General features: G+C 34.9%; 1 protein-coding gene across 1 annotated transcript in view; it reads right to left on the reverse strand.

The window, feature by feature from the left end:
* SYDE2 (synapse defective Rho GTPase homolog 2) overlaps positions 1-17023 on the reverse strand; it is a 48830-nt gene that overhangs the window by 6355 nt on the left and 25452 nt on the right. The window contains exons 5-6 of the mRNA XM_046645589.1: positions 7567-7748; positions 4424-4655 (exon numbers count right to left, since the gene is read on the reverse strand). Of these exons, the coding sequence (XP_046501545.1) occupies positions 4424-4655; positions 7567-7748 (414 nt within the window). The remainder of the gene's footprint in view (positions 1-4423; positions 4656-7566; positions 7749-17023) is intronic.

Here is a 17023-nt window from a genome sequence, read left to right on the forward strand (position 1 = left end):
AAAACAAACCAAATTTCCAACATTGATTAACTTCCTGTGCAAGTTAATTATTATCTAGCTATAATTCAAACAGTAGCTAAGCTGGTAGCTCCTTCTAAATTAAAAGCCACAGCAAAAAGCAGGCAAGGCATGTTGGTGTACAAACAAAACAAAACAAAGTTCCTTCGTCTGCAAACATCTAAATAAGGCAAAGGCATCTAAAGTGCTCACTCTAAAAGTTCTGACCTTTGTGTTTTTTTGCAATTCTATTAGCAGCAGAGTCATAATTTACTTTACTAAGCAGCCCAAATTTCACTTTGATAAAATGCAAGAATACTAGACTTGACTACTTATTACCTGAGTTTGATTATACAGCATTAGCTACTAATAGTCTTCATTTACGGCCTGAAAATAGTACAGATATTTTATTTTCCCATTCTGATTAGGTATCTAACAATCTCAAAAAGCATTCCTCATACTAAGACTAATTTCTTCTAAGAGTATGCATTGTACTGGCCACACAGATTACCACTGAGACACATGTTACTTCATAACAAACCAAGGCTTTACCACTTACTTTTTTGTTTAGTATATTGAACACAACATTTGTCTAAGGCTATTCTGCATATAAAATGGACTTAATTTAAATGTTGAGGAATAGTTATTAAATGTTGTCCATAATACGTTTCTCTTTCTGCTTGTTTATTCCCCATTAATAAGTGCCTCTCCATTTATACTTCCCTTCACTAAGATAAAGGGAACATATTATCAGTGATAATGCACCAACTTTACATTCCAACATATAACGAATGCTTGCTGCCTATTGTACAAAATAAGATAACTGAAAAATAAAACAAACATGTATGAGGTTCTAGTTTTCCAGACTTGCAGTTATATCCATAACGTTTTCCAGAGATCAAGTAATTTTTTTTACTTAGATTTTATTAAAATGCTTGATACTTGTATACAGGGATGTTTTTAACATTTCTATTTATCTGCATTTTTATGATGGTTATTGTATATCATTATGAATAGCTACAGGCTCTTGATCTAAAGTTTTCTAGAAAATAAAAGTCTGATATTTACTTTAAACTGATCTTTAATAACCGTATTAATGCAGAATGTCCCATGCCATTCACTGATGTAACTGTAGAATGGATTCCCCTGCTCAATTATTCACACTCCTTTTTCTCCTCTAGCTGCTTCTCTCCACTAAGCCTCCTTGCTTCTCTCCCTTCATTTTCTGTGCTATTCCTGTTCTTCTTAGATAAACCCAGATTCATTTTGTTGCCAGTTGCTTAAAGTTGTTTAACCACGTCCCTATTCGAACATTCTTTTTGTATATTTTCTTGGAAAACATTAAGAAACCAATTATGATATTTTATATCTTTTATATTAAAATTCAATTTCTGAAAAATCAACTTCACTGGCTTTTTAAACTAATGATAGTGGAATGGTTTCCTATTAAATAATGCAGAGAAAATGGCTAATCTTAACCCCAAAAGAAAAGTTCTGGTTTTCCCAGCGCTGTTGACTACTCCTCAACAGAATAAAATGAAAAATGTAGTCTATAAGGTTGCTGAAAAAGTTTCAAAGTCTAATGATAACTACTAAGAACCTTAATTTTCTTATCTTTTCTACCAAAAGATTTAAATTTTTAATTAACGCTTTATTAACCTTTTCTCTATAGCATAATTACCTTATTTAACAGAATATATTGAATGTCTAGTTAGTGTCAAGTATTCTGTTAGGATCTGGGAGTACAAGAATAAGCAAAATATAGACCTTGACCTCATGAAGCTTAGTTTACTGAGAAAAATAAAACAAAAAGGATTAGCAAAAAATGTATAGCTTTTCCAAAAAATCCTGCCCTAAATCTACTCATCATGCAAAAGGTGACACAGCAAACAGCTGGTCTAGGAGTTACGCTCTCTCTAAAGCTATTTCCCCATCTGTAAAGTGAAAGGTGGCCTACTACTAATTTTCAATATTCTTCTTAAAATAGAAAATCCATTTTCAAAAAAGCAACAATTTTGTAAAAACTCAATGCATAAAAAAGATTAAATGAGACTGTTCTGGTCAAAAAGAAAGTGTGTTTCCACTTTGTTCCCCTACCTATTGTCAATCTGACCCCAAAGCTGCTTCCGAAGAACCTTAGGGTTTGGCAGAAGACACTCTGACAAACCAATGGCAGGACGGTTTTCACCTTTCAGCGCCAAGGTACTAGGGTTCTACCTCATCACTTTAAGACAAGATTTTTCAAATAGAAAGCTCAAAGCAAATTATATTCTTGCCCAAAATTAAAAAACAGAAAATACCACAAAAAGAAAAACTAAGAAAATAAAAAGGAAGGTGGGCGGGGGAAGGGTGGAATCAACTCTTTTTATCTTGGGAGTGGGGGAAATTCCAAAAAGAAAAATAAGTAAGAGATGCATAGCAAGGAGAGCCAAAACCTTCCACTGAATGCACAGAGGTGGGCGCTCGCCAAGTTAACATGCCAGGTATGGCCCACTCTCTACAGCAACATCAACTTTCTCAGGCTCAGTGACTGCATTACCTCTGCTTGATTTCTGCCTTTTCTTGACTAAAAAAGCAAATGATTTAGAGGGCAAAACCAACTGCTGTTCCCTCTCATCTTTCTGCCCTGTCTGTCCTTTGTCTCAGGTACTACAGCTAAAGAAAATAACCGGTTATGGAAAGGCAGCAGTTATTTTTAAATCCAACAACACAAATCTTTGGAATAAGGTGCTATTCGCTAGCAATCAGTTGTTTAAGGTTGTCATTGAAATAGAGTGAATCTGAAATCTGAACCTGCCTTTTCTATAACATAGGATATAAGGTGAGTTTTTGCTCCTATACCCCAAATTAAGGCGGCTATTACAAAATAATGAAATGATATTAACCTCTGATACAGAACTGATAAAGAACTCAAGTACTGACGGTAAACTTAATGATATTAACTTTTATTTTATTTGTGATTAGAATGAGAAGATGGCTCCTCTTGCAATTCCTGATGTTTATTAGAATTAAAGCAGTTCTAGGAAAAGCTAGGAAACGTACATTTAAAACTTTAACCTGACAGATCCCTTATCTTGAGTACCAAATGCAGAAATCAGATCAATTATCCAGAGAATCTTGATTCAGGATTTTTAAATAATTAAAAATATGCACTACTTCAGTTCAAATATAAATTAGAAATACTTTTTAAGCTTGTGTTTAAAAGAAAGCAAAAATTTTCACTCTCCAAACTTAAAAGTTGAAAACTTCTATTAGCTTTATTTTTAATTGACTCTTTAAAATTAATTAGATTTACGTATTTTAAAAGAGCAAATCAAGCATTCCTTTGTACTTTGGTCTATCCTTCGCATATAAACAAATGAGTAACAAAGCACATTTACTGAGGGCTCACTTTACACTAAGCAGTGTGCTCGTTGCCTTAGATGCTCTATCTAGATAATTCTTCAACACTGAGGTAGGCGCTATCTATAGAGAAGCAAACTGAAGCTTAAGGAATTAAATATTTGCCTGAGCCCACACTGCTGGTGAGCGCCACAACCCAGATCTGAATTCAAGCCTGGCTCCAGGGCCCAAGCCCTTTACCACAGTGCTACACCAAGCATCTAGTACTTTCACCTCTGGGATTATGCTGGGTGGGGGAGGGGAGCAGAGGTTACTAAAGGATAAAAATTTTGGAACTTAGATACAGCATCCTTTGTAAAACATCTAACTAAATCCATATTCCTTTTAGCTCTGAAACTATATAAGAGATATATTAGGAAAATAACTGTCCGTCTTTTGTTATTGACTGGAATAAGGGATGAATAAGAAAGAGAGAAAGATCAAAAATAACTGTTAATTTGAGCCTGGATAATAGGAAGAATGACCATGAATACAGTACAGATGTCAGGAAGAAACGATTAAAGGAGAAACACAAATTCTGCTTCATACCCATTGGACCAAAAATGAGAAGAGTAAAGAAATTAACATTTTCTGAGTACCTATTAAGTGCCAAAAGCTGTTCTGAGCACGTTACGTTTTTTCATTTAATCATTTTGTAAGCCCTATAAACATATTATTAAATCCTTGTGACAAAAGATGATACTGAGGCTCTAAGATGTTAAGGAACTTGCCCAAGGTCAGACTGCTAATAAGTGACACAATCAGCATTCAAATCCAGATCCGACCAGATCCCAAATGTGTACACTGATCTATATGTTTATAATATTATCAGCAAAAGCAGAAACTTTAGATGGAGAAATCTAAAGGGCAGGTATCAATTCACAACTGTTTGAAAAAGCAAAATCTAGAAAAGATTTTCTTCAAACATATATGGGCATATTTAATGCTAATTCAAACTAAGGCTAATTTAGTGCTAATTAATATTTAAAGCTAATTCAAACACCCTATCATTGAAAGAGAAAAATATGTCCATAGAAGTATTTACCTGGCCAGAGTTGAAGTAAGTAATGAAGAACTTCAATATGTTTTTTAAAATCCAAAGCACTTGCAAGTTCTTCTGAATCAGTAAAGACTCTGTTGTTATGGGTGGAAGTCTCTTGCCTCTGACTCAATAATACTGGTCCAAAGCACACGGCCAGATTCTGACAGGTCATCTTATTCACTTCATAATAAGAAGCCACCAATTTCAAGTGATCCAACAACATCGTTAGACTCGCCTAAATTAAATTAAATTAAATTTCACTTAATGGAGTTATACAGGGGCAAATTCAAGGACACAATTTATAGCAGAAAATACAGACAGGCATCCTGTCACTTTTAAAAAGTTTGTTTCAAAGATGTGCTTGTAAGTTGGATTTTTGGAACTTGAAATATATTTTCTTATAGAAATGTTACACAGGACCCTTAGGTTCCAACAACATAATCTCATCTATTAAATGGTTAAAATATATATTCTTTATAAAATGCTCATGGGGCCAGCCTGGTGGCCTCATGGTTAAATTCTTGCACTCTGCTTCGGCAGCCCGAGGTTTGTGGGTTCAGATCCCAGGCACGGACCTACACACTGCTCACCAAGCCATGCTGTGGCAGCATCCCATATACAAAAAATAGAGGAAGACTGGCACAGATGTTAGTTCAGCAACAATCTTCCTTGGGCAAAAAGAGGAAGATTGGCCACAGATTTTGGCTCAGGGCCAATCTTCTTCACCAAAAAAACCCCCAAAAATGCTCAAGAAGGCATTCCAAATTTCAGCTAGAGTCCCTAGGAAAATATACCATTTTCCTCTCTCCTCTCCTCTAAAATGACCACAGCAAAGGCTGTGATGGAAAGGGAACTAGGGTAAGAGTGTTCATTTTTAAGTACAGATAAATTCTGTAATCATAAGTAGGGGACTACTATCCTTAAATCTAGGAAGGTAACCATTTCAGAACATGGCCAGGTTCTATCATGATCCAGATTAGGAAAAATGCCAATGTGCTTCTTAAGTTATAAATAATTTTAAGTAGATAAACCATGGAAAAGGGAAGAATAGTATAGTTTGAAATGAAAGAAAAATTTATTAAAAAAATACTCTATTTTTTAATCATTGAAGAATGCTTACTCATTTGCTCAAGTAAGGGGTGTTTGCTCAAGAAGTAGAATGGTTATTAAATTAGGTTTACGCAATTACGGCACGGAATGTTTTTGAAGTAGTGGCACATAATCAATCATTTAACAAATAAAATGAGTGGGTAATTTCTTCTTCATAACTGTATTGAAGAAACAAATGACAAAAACTGTAACTTTAAAAAATCATAAAAAAAGAAAAAATCAAAATGACATGTTATTTCTGGAGCCAAAAGTGACAAATGGATTTGGCGATTAGAAGGTCATTAGTAACCCTGGCAAGAACAAGTCCAGAGAGATGGGGTGGAAGCCAGGTTGCAATGCACTGAGTAGTAAATGAGTGGTGAAGAAGTGATGTCAGCTGGGATAAGCATTCTTTCAATGTTTGGCTGTGAAGGGAAGGAATAAAGAGAGAATGAAAGCTAGAGAAGACTATAATTGATATTTTGAAATCAAAACCAGTCAAATATGTGAATCCAAAAACAGTGTAAATAATATTTGTTCCTCTTTTCCATTCACCCTACATTTCCTAACACAAGTGGGACTCCACATACATTGACTTCTTAAGGCTATTATCACCATGTTATATTGTGAACAGCACACACACACTCAACCACAACTGGTTAAATATATTGAGTTCAATCTCAACAGCAAACCAAGAAATGCAACTTTATTTATTAATAAGAAAATCTTCTTCTGATCTACTAAATAAGATGAGACAAAAAATGTAATTGTTGTGTTCCTTTTGAAAAGTAATATGAAAACGTAGTAAGACGCTTAAAATGTTCACATCAGTTAAATCAGCAATTCCACTCTGAGATTCTAAATAAGTAATTCTAACTGAAAAGAAATCTCTGTGTACAAATATATACAAATAAGTTCAAAACCTAAACACTATACAAAATAGTGACAAATTATGTCAAGTCCACTCAATGGTATATTTTGCAGCCTTTTTAGAAAGGATATTAATAGCGTGAGCTTTAGGGACGGAAAGACCTAAATTCATGTGACAGACTACAACACTCAGAAAAGCTATATAACCTTAGGCAAGTGACTGAAATTCCCTGACACTCATTTCTTCACTTATAAGTAAAATGACACTGACAATTTTACCCTGTATTGGAGACAGAATATTTCTACCCCTTCATCCCACCCTTCTGCTTCTGCCCATCTGTTTGTAGCTGTTCCCCTCCCCCCACCCAAAGGAGTAACAATTGCTAATTTAATTGGACAGAGCAAGGACATTCAGAAGACTACAGTAAACTTGTGAATGAAGTTTCTGGGCTTATGTTCCTACCTTAACATTCCTGCACTCACTCTTGCACTTTCTACCCTCACATGATAAGAAATATGTGCAAAGTGAGTCTCATGTGGACAAATCCAGCCTCATCTCTCTCTCTTACTTTCCCTTTTGTCCTAAGAAACAACAGCTAAAGTTAGGCTAAGATTGGTTCCTCAGACCCAGCCATCCTTCTGTCTCTGTTGTAGGCATACCTAAAGATCCTGGTCCCAAGATTTAGATTGTGGGGAGGCGGCAAATGGGAAGAGGCAAGAAGGAAGGAAATGGTGGTGGTGAGGGTTGCTTAAATTTTGAGGCCAAGCCATGTGCACTAAAACAGTTACCATATTTTTAAAATATTAAAAGGAAATAGACCAAAATGTTAAGCATAGTTGCCTTTGGATATTAATAATTGCAATTTTCTATTCTTTTCTATATCTTCCCAATTTTTCTATAATAAACATATATTATTTTAATAATAACTATTCTCTTTAAAAATTTATAGGGAGTATTGTACGTAGACTAAAATCATATACAGAAAAGATAAAATTATTTTCTAGATTTATTCTGTTTAAGAAGTAGTTTCTAGATTTATGCTGTTTAAGGAGACTTTAGTAAAGGCAGAGCTTAAATTCATGAGTGCCACAAATGTCAAATACCTAAAAAATTATTTGTAGTTCTGGAGCTGACTACATAATTCATTAACTGGCTTTCAGGAAAAATGTACAACAACTACGCTTACCTTCTCAACATCAGGCAGACGATCCAGCAGGTCAACAGTGTACTTAGAGTCGCTGAGGTCATTCTCACAACCACTTGATGACATTTTCAAAGGATTTTTTGCCATTGCATCTAATACAGCCTCATAAAGCTGCTTTGTTATCAGAGGAGAAGGAAGTTCTCTTAAATAATCCTTAAGAACACCTTTAGAAAAACAAAAACGACAGACAGTCGGCAACTGGTCTTCAGAGTGAAATAAAAAACTGCAGTGAATTTTTTTTTAATTTAAGTATTATTATAGCCAACTTTTAATATTCTGAAAACAATAAAAGCAACAACATAAAAAAGAAACTATTATAACAAACACTAGCATTTTGTATTGTTATAAACTGCCTTGGTAATCGACTTTTTGTTTTGAGAGCATGCTAAAAATGCACACACAAAATTTCCAATTATCATACGTTAGGTTTGTTACTCATAAAGTAAGCAATTCTTGATACATATACCCTATTGATTCTGTCCCCCTATGAAGAGCTCCTCTAAATGCACATAAAACAAAAGTTAAGAAAGCTAGGCATACTAATGGCAAATTATTCCAATTACATGAATTTTGAATTTCTAGATTTTTAATTGATAATTAAAGAATACCAATGGTCCATGTACAACATGGTGACAACAGTTAATAATACTGTGTTGCATTTTTGAAAGGTGTCAAGAGAGTAGATCTTTTTTTATTTACTTATTGACAAGATAAAGAATATTCTTCCTAACACTGCTTTGAAGATTTTAGTGGGTGTTGCATCCAAAGAGGAAGCTGGATCAAAATACCCGTCTGAATAAATTGGAATCACATCTTCCTTCTATGCCATACAATTTTTAAAACTAGAGATGGGAATTTTGATAGCTTTAGAGTAATTTATCTTGCGAAAGGATAAACTTAATGTCTGTTTTGTCTTTTTTTTAATTGAGATATAACTGCCATACAAGAATAGCTCTTAAAAGTTCTCATCACAGGAAAAAAATTTTTGTAACTGTATGGTGATGGATATTAACTAGACTTATTGTGGTGATCGTTTCACAATATATACAAATATCAAATCATTATGTTGTACACCTGAAACCAATATGTCAATTACACCTCAATAAAAAAAAGAAAAGAATATCAATGGTCCAAAGCCCTTGCAAATAAGTGAGCTATATAAATATATTTCCTCTTTAATACAGAAGATGTGTTAAACATATATACTGGATGGCTGGATAATTTCTAATGCTACACTATTTTTAGAAGAAAAAAATCATTCCTAAAACCAAACAAATGAAATCAAAAGCCAACAGCAGACATCGTCAGACTTGTTACTACATTAGGAGTGAGGGAAGTCAATTCCAAACACACCACAAGTGGTTATGATTCTAGAGAGATGACCTGTGTGGCACAGGAAACAGGAAAGGTTAATTAATGGTTGTTACACATAAGCAAGGTAGGTAAAATACTAGCTAAAGGCTGGAATGTGATCACAAGAAAAATAGGAGATATTCCTGACATCAAAAACCTAAATATAGACAACACTGATTCAGAACATGCTCTCAGCTTAACTGAGAACTTACTTTGAAAGCTTGGTTTGAACTTGAACATGATCACATAAGAAGCTTCCCATCTGATAATCTGTCTAAATTTTGACAGTAACGTGGTTCATTAGTTTCTTCCTCATCCTTCCAGTGTTTTTTTTATGCAAATATAATGTATTACCATTTGTTCCCCTTTATTAAATAAAAGTATATACCTCCTGTTTTGTTTCTTGCTTTTTCATTTAACATCATATCCTTCAGATCTTTTCAGTACACAGAGAGCTTCCTCAATCATTTTTACAGTCACATGATAGTATTCCAAAGTACAGATGTCCCATTGTTTTATCTAGTCAGTCTCTACAGATGCATACCTCGGTTGTTTCTAATCTTTTGTTATTCCAAAACATGCTACAATGAATAACCTTGCACATCATTACTTTGTATATATGCAAGGATGTCTATAGGATAAATTCATAAAATAAGACCACTAAGCCAAAAATGCACTTGTAATTTTGAGGGAAAAGGAGGAGTAAGAATGTTTCCTAGGTTTGGGGCTTGAGCATCTAGGTGGATAGTAGTGGCTTTACTTATAGGAAAAAAAGAGGAAAACCAAGTTTTAGGCGATAGAAAGGAGTTTCATTTTGAACATGTCAAACTCAAGGTATCTATGGGACATTCAAGGCTGCTGGATACAAGAATGTGAGGCTCAGGAAAGGGATGGCTGGAGACACAGATCTGAGAATGATCAACTTAGAGATGATAACTGGAAACCTGGGAATGATTGAGATTATCAGGGAGACATACAGAGTGATACAAAAAGGCCCTTCAGAATATCAGCTCTTAAGGGTGAATCAGAAAGAGGATCTTCCAAAGGTGACTAAGGAAGAATGGCTAAGGAGGTATGAGTGGTAAGAAGAGGCGGGGATGGGATTGGGGGAGACTGGCAAATATGCTGCCAAGGAAGTCAAGGAACAAATGTTTCAAGAAAGAGTCTATGGTATCAATTGATACCCAACAATGGTTAGATTAGGTAAGAACTATGTTAAATATTATGGAGAACTGTATTTCTCAAACTTGGCTACATACTGAAATAACCTGAGGAACTTTGAAAAAACGGATTCTAGAGCCCTACAGCAGCCCTACTAAATCATAATCTCCAGGGTCAGGGCTCATGTCCCTGTATTTTTAACAAATTCCTGTTGTGCTTCTAAGGCAGCAGGCTTTTATAACTAGGAATAAGAAACAATGAGATAATTTAAGACAAGGACCAAAAAATGTCCACCAGAGAAGAAAGTCAGCCACCTTGGTAAGCATAGTCTAGGGAATAAAAGACACAGAAGTCAGGTTGCAGTTTGTTAGGAAGCAAATGGATGTTAAAGAAATGAGAAAGAGAAAGAAAGACAGGTAACCTGCTCCAGAAATCTGGCTATGAGAGAAGATGATAACCACAGAGGATCAAAGTAGGGATTTTTTTTTCTAAGATGGGAGAGACTTGAACATTTAAATGTTAATGTAAACAAGATATTACTATGGTTTTCAAGGTCCAGGAGAGAGGAATATAGTCAATTGAGCAAAGACTCCAAAGAGAAAGGAAGAAGAGGCTTCTGACAACACATGAAGGAATTAAAATTAGTCCAAAATGTACAGATGATCATTTCTATACTGTTACAGAAAGGATAGTGGAAGAGTGGAAAGGATGTATGCCAAAGAAGGCATGTTGGCAGGTTGGATCACAAAGTAGAGGAAGTTCCCATCTGATGGCTTCTATCTTCTCTGTCAGGTTAGGAGGCAAGGTTATCTGCTAAGGGTGACATGGGTGAAATAAGATTTGAGGAATAACAAGATATTAAATAGACACTCTGGAGAATGAGACAAAGAGAGTGAGTGAGCAGATAAGAAAACATAATTATTAGCAAGTGCCACTGAGAGCCTAGTCAATTTTGAAGTTCACAGATTTATACTGCTACCAAGATATACCTTTGTGTGATGCTTTTCTAGTAGCAACTGGCAACCCAGATACAGGCTAGAAAAACAGACCAGTGCTTCCAGCCAAGATGGAGCGATAGGGACTAAATTTACCTTCCTGCCTGCAACAACTGGGAACACTAGACAAAATAGCTGAAAAAAACTATTGGACATCAGGCAAAGGACAGTGATCTCTGAGGTATGGGAAACAAACAAGGTGTGCCCATAACTACCCCCAGCTTACTCCCAGGAAAGACTTTCCAGGTCACAGTGAGGAAGTGGAAACCCAGGAAGCTAAGAGGTCTAGACCTGTTAGATAGATACTGATAGATATAAGCTGAAGAGAGAAGGCTAGAAGTCTAAGGAGGTCAAAGTGGCAATAGCTTGCAGGACAGAGTATTAGAGAGTAAGGAGATGCCCAGAAAGAACTCTGGAGATCTGCAAGGATCTCCTGAGTCTTCGTCTAAGTACTGATCAGCACATGCAGGTGAAGAAACCACCCAAGGCTGGGGAAAGAACCACGCGAAAAGGATTAGAGGGAACAATTTTGGGAGCTTAGCAATAGCTCCTGTTCTGAGCAATCAAGTGGAAAACTTGATAATTCATAGGATTTGGGTACAGTCCTGTTATAGGCTGAATTGTGTCTCCCACAAAAAGATATATTTAAGTCTTAACCTCCAGTGCCTTAGAATGTGACCTTGTTTGAAATAGGATCTTTACAGAAGTAATCAAGTTAAAATGAGATCCTTAGGGTGGGCCCTAATACAATATGATTGGTGTCCTTATAAAAAGTGGAAATTTGGACACAGAGACAGACATGCATAGCGGGACATGCACACAGGAAGAACACTATGTGAAGACAGAGGATTGGAGTGATCTATCTACAAGCCAAGGAATGCCAAAGATTGCCAGCGGAATACCGAAAGCTAGGAAGAAGCAAGGAAGGATTCCTTTACAGGTTTCAGAGGGAGCAGGGCCCTGCTGACACTCTGATTTTGGACTTCCAGCCTCAGAACCATGAGACAATAAATTGCTGTTGTTTTAATCACCCACTTTGCAGCACTCTGTTACAGGAGCCATGGGAAACTTATATAAGTAAACAGAAGGGTTTTGCTTCAGAAGTGAACCAAAGAAGTAGAAAAAGAGGAACTTCATTTAAAAGCTGCTCTCATTCTGCTTAAAAGCACAACTAAAAAAGAATCAAACTCTTTCCAAGTAACGTAACTGCATACCAGAACAAAGCTCGAAGTATTTATAGGAATACAAAAGTATCCAGCACCCAAGAAGGTAAAATTCACAATGTCTGACATCCAATACAAAACTACCAGGCATATAAAGAAGCAGGCAAAATATAACCTACAATGAAGAGAAAAATCAACTGAAGCTGACCCAGAAACAACAAAGAGGATAGAATTAGTAGACAAAGACATTAAAACAGTTATTGTATGGTATTTCATATGTTCAAGAAGGAAGAAGAAAGACTGAACATACTAAGTAGAAACATAGAAGGTATGAAAAAAAATCAAACTTCAAGTAAAGAAAACTAAAATGTCTGAGGTTTAAAACACAGTGGAGGAGACTAATATCAGAAGAAAAGATTAATGACTTGAAGAAACAGCAATAGAAACAATTTGAAATGAAACAGATTAGAAACAAAGGCTGGAAAAAATGAACAGAGTATCAGTGAGCTGTAGAGCAAATTATAAGTGACCTAATATATGTGTAACTGATGTCTTTAAGCAAAAGGGGGTGCTAGAGGATGGGTGGTGGGTGAAAACCACAATCACAGTCAGAGATTTCAACACGCCTCTCTCAACAAGTCAAAAGAAAACAAGTAAAGACATGGAAGATTGGAACAACATTATTAATCAACTTGACTGCATTGATAATTATAGCATATTATATCCAAAAACACTACAATACACCTTCTTTTCAAGGGTTCAAATGGGACATTTACCACAAAAGATCATACACTAGGCCTTAAAATAAGTCTAAATAGATACAAAAAGATTCAAGCCATGTGAAGTATGTCCAATGATTTTAATGGGATTAAATGAGAAATTAATAATAGACAGACATCTGGAAAATTCCCTAAATATTTGACACAAACTAACACACTTCTAAATAACCCATAGATCAAAGAAGAAAGCAAAAGGAAAATGACAAATATTTTGAATTGAATGAAAATGAAAACACAACACACCAAAATTTGTGGGATGCAGTTAAAGCAAAGTTTAGAGGGAAGTCTAGAACACTAAATGTCTACATTAGGAAAAAAGGAAGGTCCCAAATCAATGGCCTGTTTCTACCTTAAGAAACTAGAAAAAGAGGAGCATATTATACTCAAAGTAAGCAGAGGGAAAATATAAAGATCAGAGTAGCAATTAATGAAATAAATAATAGAAAAATAGTAGAGAAAATCAATAAAACCAAAAGCTGGTTTTTGAAAAAATCAACTAAATTGACAAATCTTCAACTAGGCTGACCAAGAAAAAAAGAGAGAGACTCAAATTATTACAATCAGGAATGAAAGAGGGGACATCACTACCTACCTTATAGAAATAAAAAGGATTATAAGTGAATACTATGAACAACTGTATGCCAATAAATTAGATAACTCAGGTGAAGGTTAGAACACAGAAAGACATAAACTACTGAAATTGACTCCAGAAGAAATATAAAATCTGAACAGACTTATAACAAGAGATTGAATTAGTAATTTTAAAACTTTCCACAAAAGAAAGCCCAGGTCCAGACAGTCTTACTGATAAATACTACCAAATACTGAAAGAAGAATTAATACCAATTCTTCACAAACTCTTTCCAAAAATAAGAGAGAAGAGAACATGTCCCAACTCACTCTACAAGGCCAGTATTACCAGACAAAGACATCACAAGGATACTACAGACCAACAATATCTTTTAGGAATATAGTCACAAATTTCTCAACAAAATACTAGTACACTAAATCCAGGAACATATTAGAAAATAAAAAGAGTATACATCATGACCAAGAGGGATTTATCTCAGGAATGCAAGGTTGCTTAACATCTGAAAACCAATTAATATATCAATAGACTAAAGGACAAGAACCACATGATCATTTCAAAAGACTCAGAAAAGTCATTGAATAAAATTCAACACCCTTTCATGATAAAAAACACTCAATAAACTTGGAATGGAAGGGAACTTCCTCAACTTGATATAGGAGATCTATGAAAAACTCAGTTAACATCATAACTAATAGTCAAAGACTGAATGCTTTTCTCCTAAAACCAGGAAGAAGATAAGGATGCTCTCTCTTGTCACTGCTGTTCAACATTATATTGAAGGTTCTAGCCAGGGCAATTAGGCAAGAAAAAGAAAGAAAAAGGATCTACTTCGGAAAGACGGGAGCAAAACTATGAGTCTCTATTTGCATATGACAATCTCAGATGTCTAAAAACCAAAGGAATTCACTAAAAAGCTAATAGAACTAATAATGAGTTTAGCAAATTACAAGATCAATGTGCAAAAATTTATTGTATTTCTATACACTAAAAATGAACAGTCCAAAGAGAATATTAAGATAATTCTATTTACAATAGCATGAAAAAGAACTAAATGTTTAGGAATAAATTTAACAAAAGAAGTACAAAGCTTGTACTCTGAAAACTAAAAATCATTTATGAAAGAAATTAAAGAAGACTTAAGCAAACCGAAAGCCATCTCGTGTTCATAGATCCGAAGACTTAATGCTGTTAAGATGGCAACACTCTCCAAATCGATTACAGAGTCAACACACAAGCTATCAAAACCTCAGCTGCTTTCTCACAGAAACTTACAGGCTGACCCTAAAATTCACATGGAAATGCTAGGGACCCAAAATAGTCCAAAAAATCTTGAAAAAGAATAACATTGGAGGACTAACACCTCCCAATTTCAAAATTTGCTACAAAGCTTCAGTAATCAAACCAGTGTGATACTGGCATAAGAACAGACATATAGATCAATGAAATAGAATTGAGAGTCCAGAAATAAATCCTCACGTTTATGCTCAGTTGATTCTTGACAAGGTGCAAACATAGTTCAACGGGGGCTAGTCTTCCAATAAATGAATTCTGGATTGGTCATTTGTATGTTAAAATCACTTAGGATGTGGCAGAACATTGGTTGGAAATATAACCGCAGGCGAGATATCAAAGTCTTCACTGAATAAATGGGAATGTCCAAGAGTTCTGTAGATGACGTTAAATAGGAAAGTAAAGGTGGTATAGGAATATGCCACGAGCTTCAAGAGAGCTTTATTCCTCAAGAGAGTATAAGTTTCTACTCAACAGTGAACAGATAATAATCTGGAAATAGAACTGGGGAACCAAGAGAATACTGACCAAACTTCTTCCTTGACGTATATGAAGAGATATGATCAAGTGCTTGGCATATCATAACAATCAACACATGTGATAACGATAAAGCCTTTTGTACACAGTAGGGCATGCAATAATTGTTTATCCCTATTTCTTAACTTATACCATGTGATCTTTACTACTATCATGAGTTTTGCAGTCTAAACCTACCCACACTGAATAACAACATTCAGCGTAAAGAGGACAAGTGAGTTACAATTAGAAAGTGGAAATGCAATTTTCTGTAGCTGCCAAATAAAGAAACTACTAACCCTCTAGTGCATGATTTTTAAAAAAAGGATTCCATATTTGTTCCTTGACAAAGCTCAACTTGTTAGTTCTAACAAAACTCAGTATGCCCTGGTAGTCTGAGACATGCCCTATAATGCAATTACATTAAATTAAAACCTAAAAGATCTCCAGAAAAGATAACTTTATAACTTAGTGAAACATATATTTCAAATATCATTATCTTTTATGTAATTAATATACTAAACAACCATAATATAAATGGAGCTTTAAATTAATCCAAATTCAAGATCGTTTCACTATAATTTGCGGGCAAATAAAAAAGAATTATTATTAACAAATATTAAGCACTTAAAGTATGCTCAATGCAAATTATGTTCAATGAAGTAAAAGTTATAGTTCCTTTTCTACAAGCAGACAAAGAGTTTATAGGAAAAATAAAATATTTTATAAAATGATACAGAAAGGAGGTATTTACACAGTGTTTTGACATATACTAACTACTCATAAACGTAAAAATTAGCTATATGGCCTTATCCCCAAAACTTAGCGATAGACAGGAGCATCTTAAACCATACTGACTTCTTAGTATCTTTCAAACACTTTGGCGACCTAAAAACCTTGAGATAATAAGTTTATGGTGATAATCTTTAATGCTACAGGAGGTACTTAAGGGAGACTTGGGGAAAACTTATAATGGAGAAGCTTAGTGCAACACAATAAATCTTGCATCATGTAATTGAAGAAAATGCAGGCAATAATTGGTAAATAAAGAACTGGTTCTGGCTATACCTCTGAAGCTGCTCATAAGTTTGCTGTGTAATAGATAATACGAAACCATATGTCTCTCACCTTCATATGCAGAGGGCCAACTACACAGGAAAATTCTATTCATCCCCATGATGGGATATACATGTATCATCACAGTAAAGGAAACAAAACATTCTAATCACTAAAACTACTTCTACCTCTCAGAGGCTGGTTTGTAGTATCTGTATTTTATTAATTCTCAATCACAAAATTCACCCTGTTCTCTGTGCCTAGAACTCTGGCCCCAGATCCTCCAACAGTTAACCATAGGTGCTCCTCCTCATATATTATAATTAGCTATCTCTATGTCTGTCTTCCTTTTTAGACTAATATTCTTGAGGGCAGAGATTATCTCTTGCACATCATTGTATTCCAGATGCCTTAGCAAAGTACCTAGCATATAGTAAGCATTCAATATGTGATGGTTGGATGGATGGATATCATCTTTCTACTAGTAATAGCAGGACTATGAAGATTAATATATTAAATAACCTCATTCTTCAG

The sequence above is a fragment of the Equus quagga genome, chromosome 18 (assembly GCF_021613505.1).
Source record: "Equus quagga isolate Etosha38 chromosome 18, UCLA_HA_Equagga_1.0, whole genome shotgun sequence".
Taxonomy (NCBI): domain Eukaryota; kingdom Metazoa; phylum Chordata; class Mammalia; order Perissodactyla; family Equidae; genus Equus; species Equus quagga.